Raw genomic sequence first — 19978 nt, forward strand, 5'->3', positions numbered from 1 at the left:
CCTTCTAGTCAATGTAAATCTCACACACAATCCACATACACATGTCTCATAGTCTCAGTTTCCTCTTTTATAAAAAGGGGGGAGGGTGAATCATAGAACATCAGCAGCTTACCCAAACCCCTCAGTTGGATAGACAAGGAATTGGGGATCAGAGAAAAAGGGATTTCCCTAAGGTCACACAGTGGGTTAGTGGGGACTTGGAAACTGGGTTTTCCAAGCCTCTTTCCATTGCACACAATAAGAAGATTCTTTCTCATATACTCTCTTCTAAACTTTAGTGCTTAAAAACTACAGGATACTATGGTGGACATTGAAAATGGATATTTTGATCATTCCACAGATTCATGAGCTCATTAACACAACGTTTCACAGTGTGAACCTATCATCTATGCCTTTTCTTTGACTTTCTTTAAGACACAGCTAAAATCCTTCTACAAGAAATCTTTCCCAATCCCCCTTCATACCAGTACCTTCCCGATGTTGATCATCTCCAATTTATCTTGTATATATCTTGTTTGTATATAGTTGTTTGCATGTTGGCTTCTCTTAACAGAGGTAGGACTGTGAGCACCTGAGGGCTTTTCTTTGCATCCTTAGTACTTAGTGCAATACTTGGCATATAGCAAGTACTTAATTAATACTTTGACTACAAATCTTCCATAGGGGTTTCACTCAATAAGTTGAGGGCCTTCTTCCAGGCCTCTTGACATTGGACCATCTGTATGGACTGTTCCCATTGCTTATCCTTTGCTCTTGTCACATGACTAGTTCAATCCCTTTTCTGAGCACAGAGTTCTCTGATGACATCCTTTATTCTCTTCCTTATCATCTTTCTTTGGTCATATGTTGCAGTTCACTCATGCCTACCACATGTTTCTTTCTGTATTGCCCTTTGGATACCCCTCATATTTAATTCTTTATATACTATAGAATTTCATAATGATCATATAGCATTACTGGGAAAATACTGATGGGTCTTGGTTTCAGAGAGGACATTAAACACATCTGTTAGTTTTTCTTTCTTTATAAAAAAGTTTTAAATTTTTAAATGTTTCTTTTGATTTCTGATTTTTGTTTTTGTGTGTTCTTTTGTTTTGGATGGAGAGTTGTTAAAATCACTAAAGTTTCTCAAAGGTAATCCAGCCAATTCTCTTCTTATTTGATTCTTATTTGATTCATTGCTTATCTGCTTATATCTTTCCAAGATTAATGTATTTCTGTACTAGCTCTATGAAGTATAATGCAACTTTATAGGACAATAGGCACTTAGATGTTTTATTGATGCTCTTTTTTTCTTTTTTATAGTATACTTCCCAATAACTCCCCATCTACCTCACTCTTTGCAACAATAGAGTTCTTTTTAAAAATTTAATTTAATTTTTATTATCATAGCTTTTTATTTACAAAACATATATATAGGTAATTTTTCAACATTGACCCTTGCAAAACCTTCTGTTCCAACTTTTCCCCTCCTTCTGCCTACCTCTTCCCCTAGATGGCAAGTAGTCTAATACATATTAAATACAATAATACTGTTCTTAAGTGTAACACAATGCAGTTGAACAAAATATGTCAACACATTGGCCATGTCTGACAGAATATACCACATTTCTCCTCATCCAACATAATAATATTTTATTTTTTCCAATTACATGTAAAGATAATTTTCAACATTCACTTTTATAAGATTTTGAGTTCCAATTATTTTTCTCCTTCCTGAGATAGATATTACTTATTATTTTAAGTAAAGCTCCATGTATTCCTTTGCTCTCCAGTGGTTATTTTTGGAAATTTTATTTTAGTAGTATATTATTTTTCCAATTACATGTAAATATGGTTTTCAATATTAATTTTAAAAACTTTTAATCTTTTTTTTCTTTTGTGAGGTAATTGAGGTTAAATGAGTTGTTCAGGGTCACGTGTCTGAAACTAGATTTGAACTATGGTCCTCCTGATTCCAAGGCAAATACACTCTCCATTGAGTTACCTGGCTACCCCAAGGCTTTTCTTTCTTTTTAATTTTTAAAATTTTATTTATTAGTTTTTAATATTTACTTTTATAAGATTTGGATTTCTACTTTTTCTTCTTCCCTCTTCTCACCTCTCCCCAAGACAGTAATTGATCTGCTATAGGTTATATGTGGTATCGTCATGTTAAATATATTTCCACATTATTCATGTTATGAAAGAAGAATCAGAACAAAAGGGAAAACCATAAGAAAGACAAAAACAACAAAAAAGTGAAAATAGTATGCTTCAATATGCATTCAAACTCCATAGTTTTTCCTTTATATGTGGATAGCCTTTTCTATCATGAATCTTTTAGAACTGTCTTAGATCATTTAATTCCTGAGAAGAGCAAAGTTTATCAAAGTAGATTAGCTGAACAATATTGTTTTAACTGTGTATGATGTTCTTCTGGTTCTGTGCACTTCACTTAACATCAATTCATGTAAGTCTTACCAGGTTTTTCTGAAATCTACCTACTCATCATTTCTTATAGAACAATAGTATTCCTTTATACTAAACCACAATTTGTTTAGCCACTTCCCAAATGATGGGCATTTCCTTAATTTCCAATTCTTTGCCACCACAATGTAAATGGCTATAAGCATATTTGTATATGTGGTTCCTTTTCCATTATTTATGATCTCTTTGGGATACAGACCCAGTAGAGATTTTTCTGGGTCAAAGGGAATGCACAGTTTTATTGCCTTTGGAGCATAGTTGCAAATTGCTGTCTAGAGTGATTGGATCAATTCATAACTCCACCAATAACACTTTAACATTCCAGTTTTCCTACATCCTCTCCAACTTTTATCATTTTCCTTTTCTGTCGTATTAGCTAATCTGATACGTGTGAGTTGTTTTCATTTGCATTTTTCTAATCAATACTGATTTAGAACATTTTAAAAAATATGAATATAGATGAGTCTTCTCTTTCAACTAAACAATGCTACCTCTCATATATGAGACTATGATATCTAAATGTGGGTTTCACTGTCAGTCAACCAATCAACAAGCATTTACTATGTGTCAGGCATCTTGCTTAGCACAGAAGATACAGATCATTCCTTCGGCTCAAGGAGTTTTTATTTTATCAAAAGAGAGAATAAACATATAAACAGGCATATGCAAAATGGGGGGAGGAACTGGCAGTTAAGGGACTCGGGAAAAGTCTTATGTAGAAAGTGGAGTTTGAGTTATCTTTGAAGGAATTAGTGACCCAAGGAGACCGAGGTGAAGAAAGACAGCAGCATTTGAGGCTAGTGGTACTGTTGTTCCAAGATATAGAGGCAAGTTGAGAAATATTTTTAATTGGAGAATTTATTAAAGTCGACTTTGACCACAGGGGATCAGTATCCAAATCATGTAGCCCCGAATAAAAGGACATAGGGCCTTTTATAGGGTCTAAAGAAATCAGCCTGCTTCCTTATCTGTTTGTTTGCAACTGTTTGTTAAGGGGATATATCAAAGACAGGGGCAGGGATGCAGAAGTCTTGCATGAGATTTCTCCTACTAATGTTATACAGAAGAGAAGGAGACAAGGGTACAAAAGGGGTTTGGGATTGCTGGATCATTTTAAATTCTCAAATCCAGTTTTCCTAGGGGGTTGGGGCTATGGTTGTATAAACGGTACAGACAGAGAAGATGGAGAGCTTTGTTTGAGTAACAAGGCCAGTCTGGATGGACTTTCAGAGGATATGGAGGGGAATGATGTGTAATAAAGCTGGATGGTATATTGGAGCAAAGTTGTGAAGAATTTTAAATGTAAAATTTAGTAGTTTAATTCAAGAAACAATAAGCTATTTAGAGAGCAGAGATTAATTGGAGTTCACTGGGGAGAGAGGTAGAGTTTGTGACAGGATCAGACTTGTGCTTTAGGTTTTGGTGGCTGCATAGATTGGAGTTGGGGCAAAACTGGAGGCAGGGAGACCAATTAGAAGGTTATTGCAATAGAAGGAAAAGGTGATGAATTACTGAATTAGAGTGGTAGCTGTGGGAGTGGAGAGAAGGGGACATAATTGGAAATGTAAAAGTAGAAATGACAAAATTTGAGAACTGATTGAATATGTGGAGGTGAGACCAAAGTATCAAGGATGACAAGATTGTAAATCTGGGATTCTGGAAAGAAGGTGGTACCCTTGAAGAAATAGGAAAATTTTAGAAGAGTTTGTGAGGAAAGATAATGAATTCTATTTTGTACATGTAGTGTTTGAGTCCTGTGGGACATCCAGTTTGAAATATACAATAGACAAGAAGAGATGCAAGACTGGAGCTCAGGGTAGAGAGTGGGGCTGGAAAAGTAGATGCAGGTATTATCTTCATAGAGATAATAATTTGCTCACAGAAGCTAATGAAGTCCTTAAGTAAGAAGAGAGAGAAAAAAGAGCTGAGGGCAAAACCTTGGATTATGTCCATATTTAGAAAAGGGGGTATGATGAACCACTAAAGTAACTAGGAAGAAACACTGAAACATGTAGGAAGAGAACCAAGAGAGCAATATCCTGGAAACTTTCAAAGAAGATAGTGGTCACCAGTATCAGATGCTACAGAGAGATCAAGACTGATGAGAACTGAGAAAAATCTATTGGGTTTTAGATTATATGATAACTTTGAAAAAGGTAGTTTCAGTTGAGTTTCTATCTATCTAAAATTAGTTAATTTGGAATGGTTGGATCTAATGAGCAGTTTTTTTTTTTTTTTTTGGTTAAGACAGGGAGACTTGAATGTATTTGTAAACAGGGAAACAGTAGCTGTGGGGAGAGAGTAAGGATTAATAAGGATGATAGTGGAGGAAATTTGATGGAGAGGAGGAAAACATTGTCATTATTTTAGTAACTATGACCATTTCCAATTTTCTTGTCATTTTCCTAATTTTATAATACTTAAATGCTTTCAGGATGATTTGACTTATTTAAACTCCTGTAAATATTAGCTTTGTCTATAGCTATATACTGTTTTATGTACCTTTATAATTTGCTATTATCTTCCTCTATAGGATTTTATAAATGTTTATATTCTAAACTACTGTTATCTTGAGGGCCATTATCAGTTGGCAAGGAGATATATTTGCTGATTGAGGCAGTTTCTATGTTCTTTTGAGCTTCTTGTCACAATTAAGTTACATTGGTTGCATTTTCTTAATTGTGATGGTATTTGTCATTGTTTGTTATCCATTTTCTTATGTTTTTTGAGCAGCAACAACTTCTTTAAATAGGCCAAATGAAAGTTACCTCAATTGCATGCAATAACTGTTCATTTTTGTTCATTATTCTAATTTTGATCTTTGATTTAATAATTTGGTAACTGTACACTGACAGCTAATTTGGAAATGACTCCCACATCAGTACCCAGTTATTTCTTGTCTGTTAAAATATGATTAATTCCTTTTTTGTGTGTGTTGCTAACAAGGCTCAGTGCCTCCCACCTCTCTTTTTGAAGATTATTATTCATTACCCAAGGATATGACATTTTCATATAGTCTATAAAGTCTTATTCTCATATCTTTTTTTGAATCAAGTTTTTAAAAATAGTATTTTATTTTTCCAAATACATGCAAAGACAGTTTTCAGCATTCACCTTTGCAAAACCTTGTGGTCCAAATTTTTCTCCCTCTTTTCTACTCCTCCCTCTCCCCAAGTCAGTAAGCAATCTGATATAGGTTAAACTTATTCTTAAACCATGTTTTACAATTCTTTGTTGTCCTTCTCTCTGCCCACCTTTACATTGAAGTTGGAGGACCTGATCTTAACAATATCCCCTTTTCTTTTCTTTTTTTTTTTTATTATTTAATAGCCTTTTATTTACAGGTTATATGCATGGGTAACTTTACAGCATTAACAATTGCCAAACCTCTTGTTCCAATTTTTCACCTCTTATCCCCCACCCCCTCCCCCAGATGGCAGGATGACCAGTAGATGTTTAGTACATTAAAATATAAATTAGATACACAATAAGTATACATGACCAAAACATTATTTTGCTGTACAAAAAGAATCAGACTCTGAAATATTGTACAATTAGCCTGTGAAGGAAATAAAAAATGCAGGTGGGCATAAATATAGGGATTGGGAATTTAATGTAATGGTTTTTAGTCATCTCCCAGAGTTCTTTCTCTGGGCGTAGCTGGTTCAGTTCATTACTGCTCCATTAGAAATGATTTGGTTGATCTCGTTGCTGAGGATGGCCTGGTCCATCAGAACTGGTCATCATCTAGTATTGTTGTTGAAGTATATAATGATCTCCTGGTCCTGCTCATTTCACTCAGCATCAGTTCGTGTAAGTCTCTCCAGGCCTTTCTGAAATCCTCCTGTTGGTCATTTCTTACAGAACAGTAATATTCCATAATATTCATATACCACAATTTATTCAGCCATTCTCCAACTGATGGACATCCATTCAGTTTCCAGTTTCTAGCCACTACAAAGAGGGCTGCCACAAACATTCGTGCACATACAGGTCCCTTTCCCTTCTTTATAATCTCTTTGGGATATAATCCCAGTAGTAACACTGCTGGATCAAAGGGTATTCATCACCGGGTTGTCAACTGACTTTGCATCTTTGACCGATCCTTAAAAAGCGGATGCAGGTTGGTCTTAGGTCCGTACGGGCGGGGTTTAAGTATCACCTCCTTGCCAGTATGGAGGCCTCTGTGGAGCTAGACAGCCTAAGGCTGGAACTTAAGGTTTCTTGAAACCCTTTCTGACACGGGGGAGAACTCTTCTGCCAATGATCTCACTAATACACCACTCTTTATCCTCTGTGCATGGGGGCGGGAGGACCCGTGCGTGCGGAAGCTGGAGGGACGGGTGTCTGGGAGGAGAGGCTGGCTCTGTGAAGGGGGAGGTGGGTGACAGGGACTGAAGGCTACGTTTCTACGAGGCCGGGGGGAGGGGCGAAAAGGCCGCAGGGCCGCAACGCGGTACTGTAGGTGCTTGCTCCAGGAATGGAAGGATGGGAATAAGGGAAGAGGAGGATTTCAGGGACTAAAGGCAGGAAAAAGTGGAAAAGGAACCGCAAGAGGAGCCGGACTGGAGTATGCGCCACGGTCAGGTGGAAGGTGCTTGGGGAGCGGGCTTGGTCTGGGACGATGGACACTGGGGCAGGGTAAACTCAGGAGACAGGGACCGATAACTGTCGGGCTGAGGCGTGGAGAGGAACTCCTTTCTCAGGAAGTACCGTGGTAGCGTGGAGGGGAACAGCAGAGAGTGACGGAGGCTTTGGGGAATGGAGGACCAGGGGGCGGAGCTGGAGCGAGGGGGAAGGGAGACAGGGGCGGGGCCTAGAGGGCGGGGTGGGGCGCTCGCTGCACGGCCGTTGGCGGCGCGCTCTCCTGGTGGGCGGGGTCGCTCCCGGGGCCAGTGACAGCGAAGACCGGCCCCGGACGAGCCCCCAGTGCAGCCTTCGGGCTCCGCCCCCAGCCCCAGCGCGCTCCCCCCCACCCCGCGCCGTTCCTACTGTCTGGACAGGTCAGGCCAGGCTCAACCACTGGTGAGGAGCCCGGATCTTGGGTGGGGATCTTCTCCCCTGAAGGGGAGGGGGGGTAGTGGCTGTAGGGGAGGGGCCGACGGGGGCGGAAGTGGAGGGGGGAAACGGGCGGGGGCGGAAGTTGGCGGGGTGGGCGGAGCAGCGGGCGGAAGTGGGAGGGGTAGGAGAAATGGAAATAGAGCCTGGGAGGGGCAGGGCTTGGGGGGAGCGGGTTGGCTTTTGGGGCGCTTCTCTAACTAGACTTGAGGCAGATGGGCAGAAGTCTGGGGGCATAAGGAAGTAAGCGATGGAAAGAAGTTTAGAGAGTCAGGTTGATTGTATTTGGAAGCGTGAGGACGCTTCCTTTTTGCATTCTTAATCCCTGGCTCCCCGATGCTGCAGATGCCACATTGGGACGGGACGGCAAAGGGGCGCGCCTTTGCCCGGGTCCTTGTAGGGAAGCCGCAATCGGCTTTGATTGGGATTCCCTAAATGACTGAGAATTGCTCTTCATCCGCTGCTTTAACACTTGGGCATTTCCCTGAGCTACCTTGCTAGGTATCCCGGGGAGAGAGGAACCCATGTGTAACCTCAGAGGCGAAAAGGGCCCGCATCTTCTCACTGTGTCAGCCGCCGAGTTATGCCGCGGGCCTGTGCACCCGTTCTCCCGAACCTGCCCTGGCGCTGAGAGAGCTCTCGTAAGGACAAGGTGCAAGAAATCGAGATTTCATGGAGCCAAGACCCTCTTCACGTCGGGAGGAATAGTTTTATCGTGATGCTTTAGCAAGAGGGCGAAGCTCCTAAAGAACTAGCAGTTAACTTGGGAGAAAGCACTCGCAACAAGATGTGCTTGCTTCAGAAAGTAACCACCCTAGAAGCTGACAGCTATGGCCTGGCCTCCTGATTGGGTGCAATAAGCGTGGGCCTCAGGAAAACCCCTTCTGTGCTAGGAATTCAGTAAAGATTCACTTATGGGCGAGATAATCCCGTCAGGTGCCTCTTTCTGCGGCCCACACTGCTTCGCTACCAGGGACCTGGTCTTTTGCTGTTCTTGTTCACCCACTCAGTATTTCATGTGAAATTCCAAGAAGCCTCTTTAGATATATCTGAACATCTTTGATGTTGACTCTGAGCTTCCTCGACCTGATTAAATTTGAAGTTCTCTAGCCTTTCACTTGTTTTTTTTTTTTTTTGTTTTTTTTTAGCCATTCACTTGTATCCATGAGTGCATTTAACCCACTCCTGATGGATAATTTAAATGCACTTGGTCTAAAACACCCTGGTGGCTCTTCGCTATTAGTTTTTTTTTTTTTTTTTTTTTTTAATTTAATAGCCTTTTATTTACAGGATACATGCATGGATAACTTTACAACATTAACAATTGCCAAACCTCTTGTTCCAATTTTTCACCTCTTACCCCCCCCCCCCTCCCCCAGATGGCAGGGTGACCAGTAGATGTTAAATACTTTAAAATATAAATTAGATACACAATAAGTATACATGACCAAAACATTATTTTGCTGTACAAAAAGAATCAGACTCTGAAATATTGTACAATTAGCTTGTGAAGGAAATCAAAAATGCAGGTGTGCATAAATATAGGGATTGGAATTCAATGTAATGGTTTTTAGTCATCTCCCAGAGTTCTTTTTCTGGGCATAGCTGGTTCAGTTCATTACTGCTCCATTAGAAATGATTTAGTTGATCTCATTGCTGAGGATGGCCTGATCCATCAGAACTGGTCATCATATAGTATTGTTGTTGAAGTATATAATGATCTCCTGGTCCTGCTCATTTCACTCAGCATCAGTTCGTGTAAGTCTCTCCAGGCCTTTCTGAAATTATCCTGTTGGTCATTTCTTACAGAACAGTAATATTCCATAATATTCATATACCACAATTTGTTCAGCCATTCTCCAACTGATGGACATTCACTCAGTTTCCAGTTTCTAGCCACTACAAAAAGGGCTGCCACAAACATTTGTGCACATACAGGTCCCTTTCCCTTCTTTATAATCTCTTTAGGATATAATCCCAGTAGTAACACTGCTGGATCAAAGGGTATGCACAGTTTGATAACTTTTTGAGCATAGTTCCAAACTACTCTCCAAAAGGGTTGGATTCATTCACAACTCCACCAACAATGCATCAATGTCCCAGTTTTCCCGCATCCCCTCCAACAATCATCATTATTTTTTCCTGTCATCTTGGCTCTTCGCTATTAGTAATGGACACTGAGCATTTAATTCTTGATGGTCTCCACGTGTGTCTTAAATGGTGACTCAAAGGACAAGGACTGGATCTGACTCAGCCTAATGCATAATAGGCACTTTTTCATTGTTCATCATGAACATGATGATGACAAAGATAATGGAGGCAGTAGAGACCATTGCTTCACTCTCCTGGATTATTGGATGGCTTCCCATCTCTTCTGATCCATTCTGTATATGCTAACTCTGTGTCAGAGGTTTTTAACCTTTCTTGTTTATGCACCTACAACATCTTGGTGAAACCTGTGGTTCCTTTTTCAGAAATCTGTCCAGGAACTTGTTAACAGGTCTGTGGATCTCAGTCAGATTAATCATTTCTGTTCTAGAGACATCTTTGTAAAGTAAAGCTGCAACATCACTCTCCTAGTGGGAAAAACCCAACAACAACAAAACTTCAGTGTCTCCCTAGGACCTACAAAAAAATCTATACTTTTTAGCTTGCCTTTTGTATTATTCATAAGCTAGTTCTAATTTAGCCTTTTTTTTTTTTTTTTTTTTTTGGTGGAAAAGTCAGTGGATTTAAAATCAAAGGGTCAGTGTTTGTTACTTCTTACCTGTGTGACCTTGGGCAAATTATGTCATCTTTTGGAGGCTTAGTTTGGGATAATACCTGTACTACCCAAGGTTTTTGTGAGGATCAGATGAGATGACATTTCAGAAATTTTAGAAATGTCTTAGTAAATATTGCTACATTTCAGCTAAACTGGATTACTTGCTTTTCTTTCAAATTATCTTCAAGAATTTGCTCTCATCAATCAGACAATACCATTTTATTAAAATTATTAATAATTATTAATAATAATTAGCACCTATTATGGCACTACATTGGTACAACATGTACACATAACAATGTTTAAAATATATATAAAGTTAGTACAAGGTAATTTCATGGGGAAGGTTCTAGTAGCTGGGGTGGCAACCAGGTGCCACCATGCAGTAGGTGGTTCTTGAGTTGAGTTTTGAAGGAAGCTGTTACCATGCTTTCAAGTCTTTGTTCATATCATCCCTTATGCCCAGAATGCCCTCCTCCTGTCCTTGCCTGTTAATAGCTATTCTTCAAAGCCCAGCCTGATATCATCTCTTTCCCTGGTCCCTCTAGCTAAAAGTCCATTCAATTCAGGAAGCATTTATTAAATGCTTGCTATGTAATAGGTGAATGAACATTGATTAAGCATCTACTATGTGCTAGGCACAGGCTAAACACTGAGGATACAAAGAAGGGCAAAACCCAGCTTGTCCTCAGAGCTCACAGTCTTTGGGAGAAACAACATGTAAACAATCACATACTAATCAGATATATTCAGGATAAATTGGAAGTAGTCAATAAAAGGAAGGCACTAATATTAAAAGAAACCAAGAAAAGTTTCTTGTAGAAAGTGAGATTTTTAACTGGAACTTGAAGAATCCAGGAGAAGTTAGGAGATGGAAATGAGGAAGAAGAGTTCTAAACACAAGTACAAATTCATGGAGTCTGGAGATGGAGTGTCTTGTGTGAGGAAGAGCAAGTAACTGAGTGTTACTGGATCACAGCTTATGTAGAGAGGAATAAAGTATAAAAAAGGATTGTAAAGGTAGGAGGGAACGAGGACCTGGACTTTCTTTTTTTTTTTATTAATAGTATTTTATTTTTCTAAATGCATGTAAAGATAGTTTTCAACATTTACTTTTGCAAAACCTTGTGTTCCAAATTTTTCTCTCTTTCGCCCTGCCCCCTCTTCCCCAAGACAGTGAGCAATCCAGTATAGGTTAAGCATGTGCAATTCTTCTAAACATTTTTCTCAAGTTGTACAAGAAAAATCAGATCAAAAGAGGAAAAATGAGAAAGAAAAACAACAATAAATACTATGCTTTGATCCACATTCAGTCTCCATAATTCTCTCTCTGGGTTCAGATGACTCTCCATCACAAGTCTATTGGAGCTGGCCTGAATTGCCTCATTGTTGAAAAGAGCCAAATCCATCACAGTTGATCATCACATAATCTTGTTGTTGCTATGTACAATGTTCTCTTGGTTCTGCTCACTTCATTTAGCATCAGTTCATGTAAGTCTTTCCAGGCCTCTCTGAAATCATCCTCTTGATCATTTCTTAGAGAACAATGATCTTCCATAACATCTTCCATAACATTCATATATTATAATTTATTCAGCCATTCCCCAACTGATGGGCATCCACTTAGTTTCCAATTCCCTGCCACTACAAAAAGGGCTGCCACAAACATTTTTGTACATGTGGGTCTTTTTTCCTTTTGTATGATCTCTTTGGGAAACAAGTCCGTAGAGACACTGCTGGATCAAAGGGTAAACTCTTTGGGTATAGTTCCAAATTGCTTTCCAGAATGTTTGGATCATTTTACAACTCCATCAACAGTGCATAAGTGCAGGACTTTGACTTTCAAACAGAATTTATATTTGATCATAGACACAATAGGAAGTCTCTGGAGTTTATTCAGTGAGGAGGGTTTGGCTGACATGGTCAGACCTTAAGGAAGATCAGTGAGACAGCTGAATAGAGAGAGGGATGAAATGGGAGAGACTTGTTACAAAGAGAAGATATAAGGATATTTCAGTGTCTCATTGTGAGGTAAGGAGAGGTCTGAATCCGAGTGGTGGCAGAATCACAGAAAAGAAGAATGTATACATAAGTGATGGTATGAAGGTAAAGATCTGATAGGTCTTGGCAAAAGGTTGGTTATGGAGGGTGAGAAAGAATGAGAAGTTGGGGATAACACCTAAGCTGAGGGTCTGGGTGACTGAGTGACAGTAATAGGAAAGTTAGTATGAGGAGAAAATTGAGGAGAAAAGATTATGACATCTGTTCTGAACATGTTGAATTGATGATGTGTATGGGACATGTAATTTAAGATGTCTAAAAAGCAGTTGGAAATGCAATATTGAAAGTTGAAGTGGATAAATAGATTTGGGAACTATCAGTATAGAGATGATGATTGAATTAATGGAACTGATTAGACCACCTAGTTCACTAGCTAGGGAAAGAAGAGGCGAGGATTCAGTACAGTGCTTCGGGGGACATCTGTGGCGCTTAAGTGAGTTGGATGAAGATCCATTGAAGAATGAGAAGAATTCTAACAGAGAAGAGGAGAAATTGGAAGAAGGCATCAAGGAGAAGAGGGTGATCAACGATGTCCAAGGCTGTAGAGAGGTCAAGAAGAATGAGTAGAAAAGGCTGTGGCAGCTAGGTAGAGGAGTGGCTAGAGCACTGGCTCGGGAGTCACGGATTCCAGTTAAAATCTTGCTTCTGACTTACTAGTTCTGTGATCCTAGGTAAGTCACTTAACCACAATTGCCTCTCCCCTCCCAAAAAGAGGCCCCAAATAATCTGGCAGTTAAGAGATCACCGGTTTGGAGAAAATAGTTTCATTTGAATGATGAGGTTTGAAGCCATGCTGGAGAGAGTTAAAAAGAAAGGAAGTGGAGTCTCACCAATTGTAGACAGCTTTCTTGAGTTTAGCCACACAAGCTTTGGGATAATAGCAAGAGTTGGAAGGGTTAAGGGAGGGTTTTTTTTTTTTTTTTTGAGACTGGGGAAATATGGGTTTTTCTAAGCAATAAGGAAACAAGTGATGGATGGGAGAGATTGAAGATTGGTGAAGGGCAAGGATGATAGAAGAGGCACTCCTTTGGAGAAGACAGAATGTAATGGCTTCACTTGTGCATGGGAAGGATTTGTCTTGGGGGAACCCTTCACATGAGACTGGAGTGAAGGAGATAGGAGCAGAAGACATTTGAGTGCTGTGAGATGAGTAGAAGAACTTTTAGCAAATGGCCTGATTTAAGCACTGTGTTCTTGTTTGGGGATACAAAAACAAAATGAAAAATCCCCTGTCCTCAAGGACCTTGCATTTTAGATTGATACAACATTTATACAAGGAAGTTTGGTACAAGATAAATTGAGGAGAGAGAGAACACTAAAGGCTAGGGGATTAGGAAAGCTTTTTGGTAGAGTGGGTGGTGGGATTGAGTCTTAAAGGAAACAAAGGTGATTCCTCACCAGAGGAATTTCTTTCCAGAAATTACAGACTTGAAGGAAAGGCAAATAGGTTAGTTTAGCTGGATAGAATGATTAAGTATGAGAGAGGAATTATATGAAATAATTCTGCAAAGGAAGATTTGCAGTTAGATTCTGAAGGTCTTTAAATACCAAACCAAGAAATTGTTATCTTATAGAAACAATGGAAAGTTATTGAAAATTTCTAAATTGGAGATGCAACATAGCCAATGTTTTAAGAGGATAATTTTGTCAGCTGTTAGAGGACCAGTTGGAGAAAATGGAAGCAGAATCATCAGTTGGGAGGCTATTGTAGTAGTCCACGAAAGAGGGTCTAATGTGAATGGAGAAAGAAAGGGATAGATGCAAGAAAGGAGAGGGAGACAATTGACAACATCTGATGTGTTGGGATTAGGGAGTTAAGGATGACTCCAAGATTGAGAACTTTGATTACTGGAAGAATGGTGTCCCTTCCATAGAAATAGGGAAGTTTGGAGGACATGATGGATTTTTGGAGAAAGGGAAAGCAATAAACATTTATGAAGTATCTACTATGTGTCATGCACTGTGTGTAATCAGTTTTTACAAATATTACCTCATTTGATTCTCAATAATTTTGTGAGGTAAGTGCCATTATTATCCCCAATTTACAGTTGAAGAAACTGTAAACAGAAGTTAAATGACTTGATCAGGATCACACAGCTAGTAAGTATATGAGGCTGTATTTGAAGTAAGGTTTTCTTGACTCCAGGCCCAAGATTCATTCTGCCACTCAGTTGAAGGAATTTAATTTTGTATATGGTGAATTTGAAATGCCAACAAGATGTGCAGATATAGATTTTGAGGAGATAGTTGGTAATCCACAGCTGGAATTCAGGAGAGAAATTTGGAGAGGGAGGGGATTACATTATTACTGGATTAGAATTAAAAGGGAATTTAGAAATTACTCCCTTGATCCCTCTCCTCTCACTCTCAATTCTTGAAGAAATTGAGATTCAAAATAGATAAGGGACTTGAAGTGATTGATTCTTCTCTATATTCTTCCAGGATTTAATTAGTAGCACTTATATAGCTCTTAATGTGTCCTACTTTGTACTATACTTAACTGTAAGTATTTTATGTTGCACTATATATATTTATTTGCTATATTTCACAAATATGTTTCTCAGGGGCAGGGAGGTGTTTCAACCATCTTTTTCTTCCCTGTTTAGGATTGCTCATACAGATCCTTTCTGTAGTAAATACTTAGGAAATGATTGTTAATTTGCAAATTGAAATTTTTTATTTTCTTTAACTTTCATGTAGAGCTGGAAACTGACCATGAAGGTCAAGGTTATTTCAGTTTTGGAAGACAACTACATGTATTTGGTCATTGAAGAGAATACCAAAGAAGCCATTGCAATAGATGCAACAGTTCCCAAAAGGGTAAGTAGGGATTTGGGAACTTGTCCTTTGTGGACCTCAGTTACCACTTAAGGTGACAGCTGCCAGGGCCAGCTATTCTCAAGAGGCTGGGTTGCTTCAGAAATTGAAGAATAACCAGTTTTGAGTTATTGTACTTTGGTTAGCGAGTTATTAAGATTCTAATCAATGTTTTTAAGTTTAACTTCTATGATAATTTTTAAATTATTAATTAAAATGAAGTTGAACAACAGTTAAATTTAAAAGCAAAAAATTTTGAGGAATCTTCTTGGGATCCTTTTCCTATTCAGGTGACTAGGATAGGGGAGACAGATTAGGTAGGAGTACACTTTTTCTAGATCCCAAGTTCTGTAAGTCCTCCTGTTTTAGTAGATTTGGTCATAATAATAACGGTAAAATGGCATATGAAACAAAGGAATAGCTTTATTGGATTCCTGGCTCTGTCTCTGTGTGACTGTTGCTGTCACTTTTTTTTTTTTTTTGATTGTTTACTTATTTTTATTTTATTTTATTTTATTTTTTTTTATTTTTATTTAATAGCCTTTTATTTACAGGATATATACATGGGTAACTTTACAGCATTAACAATTGCCAAACCTCTTGTTCCAATTTTTCACCTCTTACCTCCCCCACCCTCCCTAAATGGCAGGATGACCAGTAGATGTTAAATATATTAAAATATAACTTAGATACACAATAAGTATACATGACCAAAACATTATTTTGCTGTACAAAAAGAATCAGACTCTGAATTATTGTACAATTAGCTTGTGAAGGAAATCAAAGATGCAGGTGTGCATAAATATAGGGATTGGGAATTCAATGTGTTTACTTATTTTTAAAGTGAAGAGGTTTACTAGATGAACCTTAAAGTCACTGTTGACATTAAATATGGCCAAGATTTTTATGGTAATAGAGAAAGAAGAAGTTACAAAGCTGAGACTGGGGAAATTTGTTGTGTCTTCTCTTAATAACTACACTTCCCTCGTCCTCCATGCTGATCCCTCTCAAAACCCTGGATATACCGAACTAATGGTCTTCCTGGAGGTCATGCCCCTTAGGGATCATAAACATGAGATACACCTGTAAGTCTGACATTGAGGTTATGGAATCTCTCACACACCTGAGGAAGAGCTCAGAGCGCCTCACTATGGCTGTATTGGAGATGCTCTCACATCTTACTTATGTTTTCTCTATGCTTCTACAGCAAAATGGTGGTTAGATCAGGTCACCACGCTGTCCTCAGTGAGATGAAATTTCTTGATGCGTTTTTTGGGAGATTCAAGATTGTCTCGGGATGGGCTGTCATCGTTATCTGATTAGCAACTGTCTGTCTTCCTCTTCTGACTAGCCTTACTAGAATCTTGCAGATTGCTCTTCCTCTTTTTTTAGCTGTCTTCTGTTGTTCCTGAAAACTACTGATCCAATTTTATGAGTCAAGGGGAGGGTAGTTGCGAAACAAGGACAAAAAGACATATCAATGCAAAACAATCTTAAAGAGAAGTGCAAAAAGGTGTCAGCTGACTGCAGGAGCAGAAGTAGAAGAAGAACTCTTAGGATGGGTCCCAGCTAGAGCTTAAGTCATTGTGGACCTGGAAAAGAGACTGAGAGTAGGAGCCCAGTGTCTGCTGTCCAGGGTCATTACATCAGACTACTTCCAAATATAACAAACAGTCCTGATGCAGGACCAGACGCTCTTTTTGGCATGCAGCCCGCTTGTGGAAGTCCTGCCTAACACTGCCTAAGCATTCCATGAAAGCCCTCTGTTATTCCAGCCCCTTCTCTCCTTCCCTCTCACCCCTCTGTCCCAAGGACTCATTATTCTACATTCTGAAATCTGGCCTTTGGATCCTCCCAAGATTCAGCTCTGGCCATGCTTGTGTTGAGTGGAAACTTACAGATTGTTATGTGTATTATATATGTGTGTGTGTTAAGCATGTGGTGTGTGTCATATGCACATAGGTTATGTGTATGTGTGTCACACATGTTATATGCACGTAGATTATATACACTGTGTTGTGTGTGATATGCATATATGTATGTTGTGTGTATTTTATGCATGTATATGTGTTGTGTGTGTTATATGTAGTGTGTGTGTGTCATGCTGGTGGTAGGTGGGAAGAGATACAGGGGCTCATTGTGAGCTGAGCAAGGACCAGATTTAGGTAACTCCTGGGGTGAGCTGTGGTAGGTGGGAAAGGATGGAGCCCTGACAGATGTCCCAGCAGTATCATTTCTTCAGCCTTTGCCTTAAATAGAACAGAAGCCTCCAAGCCATCTGAGGGCTGGGCTTTGCCCAAGGAGTGCTTGTCTCCTACCTTGCCGCTGCCTCCTCTTTGGGCTAGACTCACTTGGGATGGCGCCTGCTGTCATTCTCTGTCTAGCCTCAGGCCTAATCAGCCATTGCTGCTTGTCATAGTCTGTGCATCTTCGGTGCTCATGTGCAAAAGCATGGGCACAGAGGCTGGGATCAGGGAGCTCAAGAAGCCACTGAGCAATGAAAAGGGCAAGAGACCTGCCTGTCAGCTACAGCTCGGCCCTGAGCTAGCCTTGTGACCTCCCACTTGGGGTCTCAGTTTCCCCCTCTGGAAAGTATAGATAGGGGATTAATTAATCCCCACGGTCCCTTTCAGTTTGGATAGTCTGTGTTTGTGATTGTGATTCTTGGGAAGGCTTTTGCTTCTTGGTGGTAAAACCCCTTTGGACTGATGGGCTGGTACCTTCTGCTGACAAGAATCTATTGGTACTGATTCTAGTTCTCATTTTCCCCAGATGCCAAAAGATTCTTTCTCAGGGTTCCTCTAGAGGAGATGGGATCTGGGAAATTCCTTAGCATCCGCTCATCACTTGTTGTACACTAACCTGGCCATATGAGGATAAGGCCTGTATACAGGCTGTCCTGCTTTAGGATCAGCCTACGCTCTGTATGGCCCAAAGCAGGCTGCTTTAATTATGTATTCCTTCCTAACGTATGTGTTCCTTCCTCCTCAGGCCTCTAGTCTTAAGGCCTGCCTCCTTTACTCCCTCAATACTCTTATCTCTTGCTGATTAACATGGTCCTTGGGCAGAGCTCAGGGGGAAGGAGATTCTTTCTCAGGAACCCCCAATTCCCTTTCAGTTGCTGGAAATTGTCAGGAAGGAGGAAGTGAAGCTGACTACCATCTTGACCACTCATCATCACTGGTAAGTAATTTCCTTTTGTCTAAAGACTGTATGTTCTAGTCCTAGACCCTTCAACAAGACTAGATCTGTTAAGGGACAACTAGATGGAACAGTGAATAGTGTTGACCCTAAGTCAGGAAAACCTGAGTTCAAATCTGGCCTTGGATACTGACTAGCTGGGTGACCTGGGTAAGTTACTTAATTTTATTAGTCTCAGTTTCTTCAACTGTAAAATGGGAGTAATAATGTAATTACCTCTCACTGTTGTTGAGAGGATCAAATGAGATAATATTTGTAAAAGTGCTTAACACAGTGTCTGGCACATAGTAGGTGCTTAATAAATGCTAGTTTTCTTCTTCCCTGTACCTCTCTATATCTTTCAGAGAAGAACTTGACATTACTTTCTTTGATGAGCAGCACATGTGGGTCCCAGACAGATTCACTAGTATGGGGGGGGGGGGAAATCACCCCATAAGACCAAAAGAGAAATTGAGGCAGAGCTCCAAGCCAAAAGCACTTTATTAGAGAAGTCCGGCTCCCCTCCCACCAAGCAGACCCCAGACCTCCCTCTTGATCTGAGGTACCCTTCAGGGCACTATTTTTATAGAGTAACAATGATGCTAAATATAGAATCAATATACAACAGAATAAATATAGATAGCAATTTCATTGGTTGCCATAATACATAGGCTAAAATATGAATACCAGCAAGGTCATAAGGTTTCATGATGGGCATTCTAAGTCCTTTTTTTGAGGAATTCAGTACTTAATAGTCTTTATTACAGTGCTGTACCTTGTACTGATTTTATATCTGGAAATCAAACTTCCTTACTGGAGAAAAAGAGGGTGGACAATGGAAGATGGAGAATAAGCTGTGGGGTTTAGATGAAAGTGAACTGGATTTGGAAAAAAAGGGCCTGGGTTTAAGTCCCAATCCTATTACTACCATTCAGTAAACATTTATTGTCTATTGTGTGCTGGGCACTATGACAGCACGATAGAGCAAGTCATTTCCCCCCTTTGAGCCTCAGTTGCCCCATTAGTAAAATAGGGATTATAACATTTACATGATTCAACCCACAGGATTGTTGTAAAAATAGTGTACTGTGAATCTTAAAGGGCTATAGTAATGTCATTTGGCATTATTATTGTTTATAAAATTACCATGTCTGGAAGAAAATGTTGCAGTTGGCTGTACTACTATCTGGACCAATCCAGTATAATCCAAGATCAAAGTTTGGGTTTGGAGTGAGATGAAGTGAGATTATGAAAAAATGGTGATTATCCATACTTTGTTACATGACTGTGTCTTATTTTTCTTTTTTTTATTATAGCTTTTTATAGACAGAACATATACATGGGTAATTTTTCAACATTGACCCTTGCAAACACTTCTGTTCCAACTTTTCCCTTCCTTCCCTCCACCCCTTCCCTAAATGGCATGCAGTCTCATACATGTTAAACATGTTAAAGTATATCTTAAATACAATATATGTGTACATATTTATACAGTTCTCTTGTTGCACAAGAAAAATCGGATTTAGAAAGGTAAAAATAACTTGGGAAGAAAAACAAAAATGCAAGCAGTCCACAGTCATTTCCCAGTGTTCTTTCTCTGGATGTAGCTGGTTCTGTTCATCACTGATC

The 19978-nt window shown here is 39.5% G+C and overlaps 1 protein-coding gene across 8 annotated transcripts in view; it reads left to right on the plus strand.

Annotated features, from left to right (window-relative positions):
• Positions 1 to 6838: 6838 nt before the first annotated feature.
• HAGHL (hydroxyacylglutathione hydrolase like) overlaps positions 6839 to 19978 on the plus strand; it is a 40014-nt gene continuing 26874 nt past the window's right edge. For 3 of the 8 annotated variants that reach the window (XM_031945734.1, XM_031945732.1, XM_031945733.1), the window contains exons 1-3: positions 6839 to 7056; positions 15053 to 15172; positions 18288 to 18352. In XM_031945734.1, coding sequence (XP_031801594.1) covers positions 7042 to 7056; positions 15053 to 15172; positions 18288 to 18352 — 200 coding nt within the window. In that variant the 5' untranslated portion in view covers positions 6839 to 7041. Of the gene's footprint in view, positions 7064 to 7323; positions 7495 to 15052; positions 15173 to 18287; positions 18353 to 19978 lie in introns of those variants that run through there. The other 5 variants (XM_031945735.1, XM_031945730.1, XM_023497774.2 and 2 more) reach the window with 4 other exon arrangements.

The sequence above is a fragment of the Sarcophilus harrisii genome, chromosome 1 (assembly GCF_902635505.1).
Source record: "Sarcophilus harrisii chromosome 1, mSarHar1.11, whole genome shotgun sequence".
Classification (NCBI taxonomy): domain Eukaryota; kingdom Metazoa; phylum Chordata; class Mammalia; order Dasyuromorphia; family Dasyuridae; genus Sarcophilus; species Sarcophilus harrisii.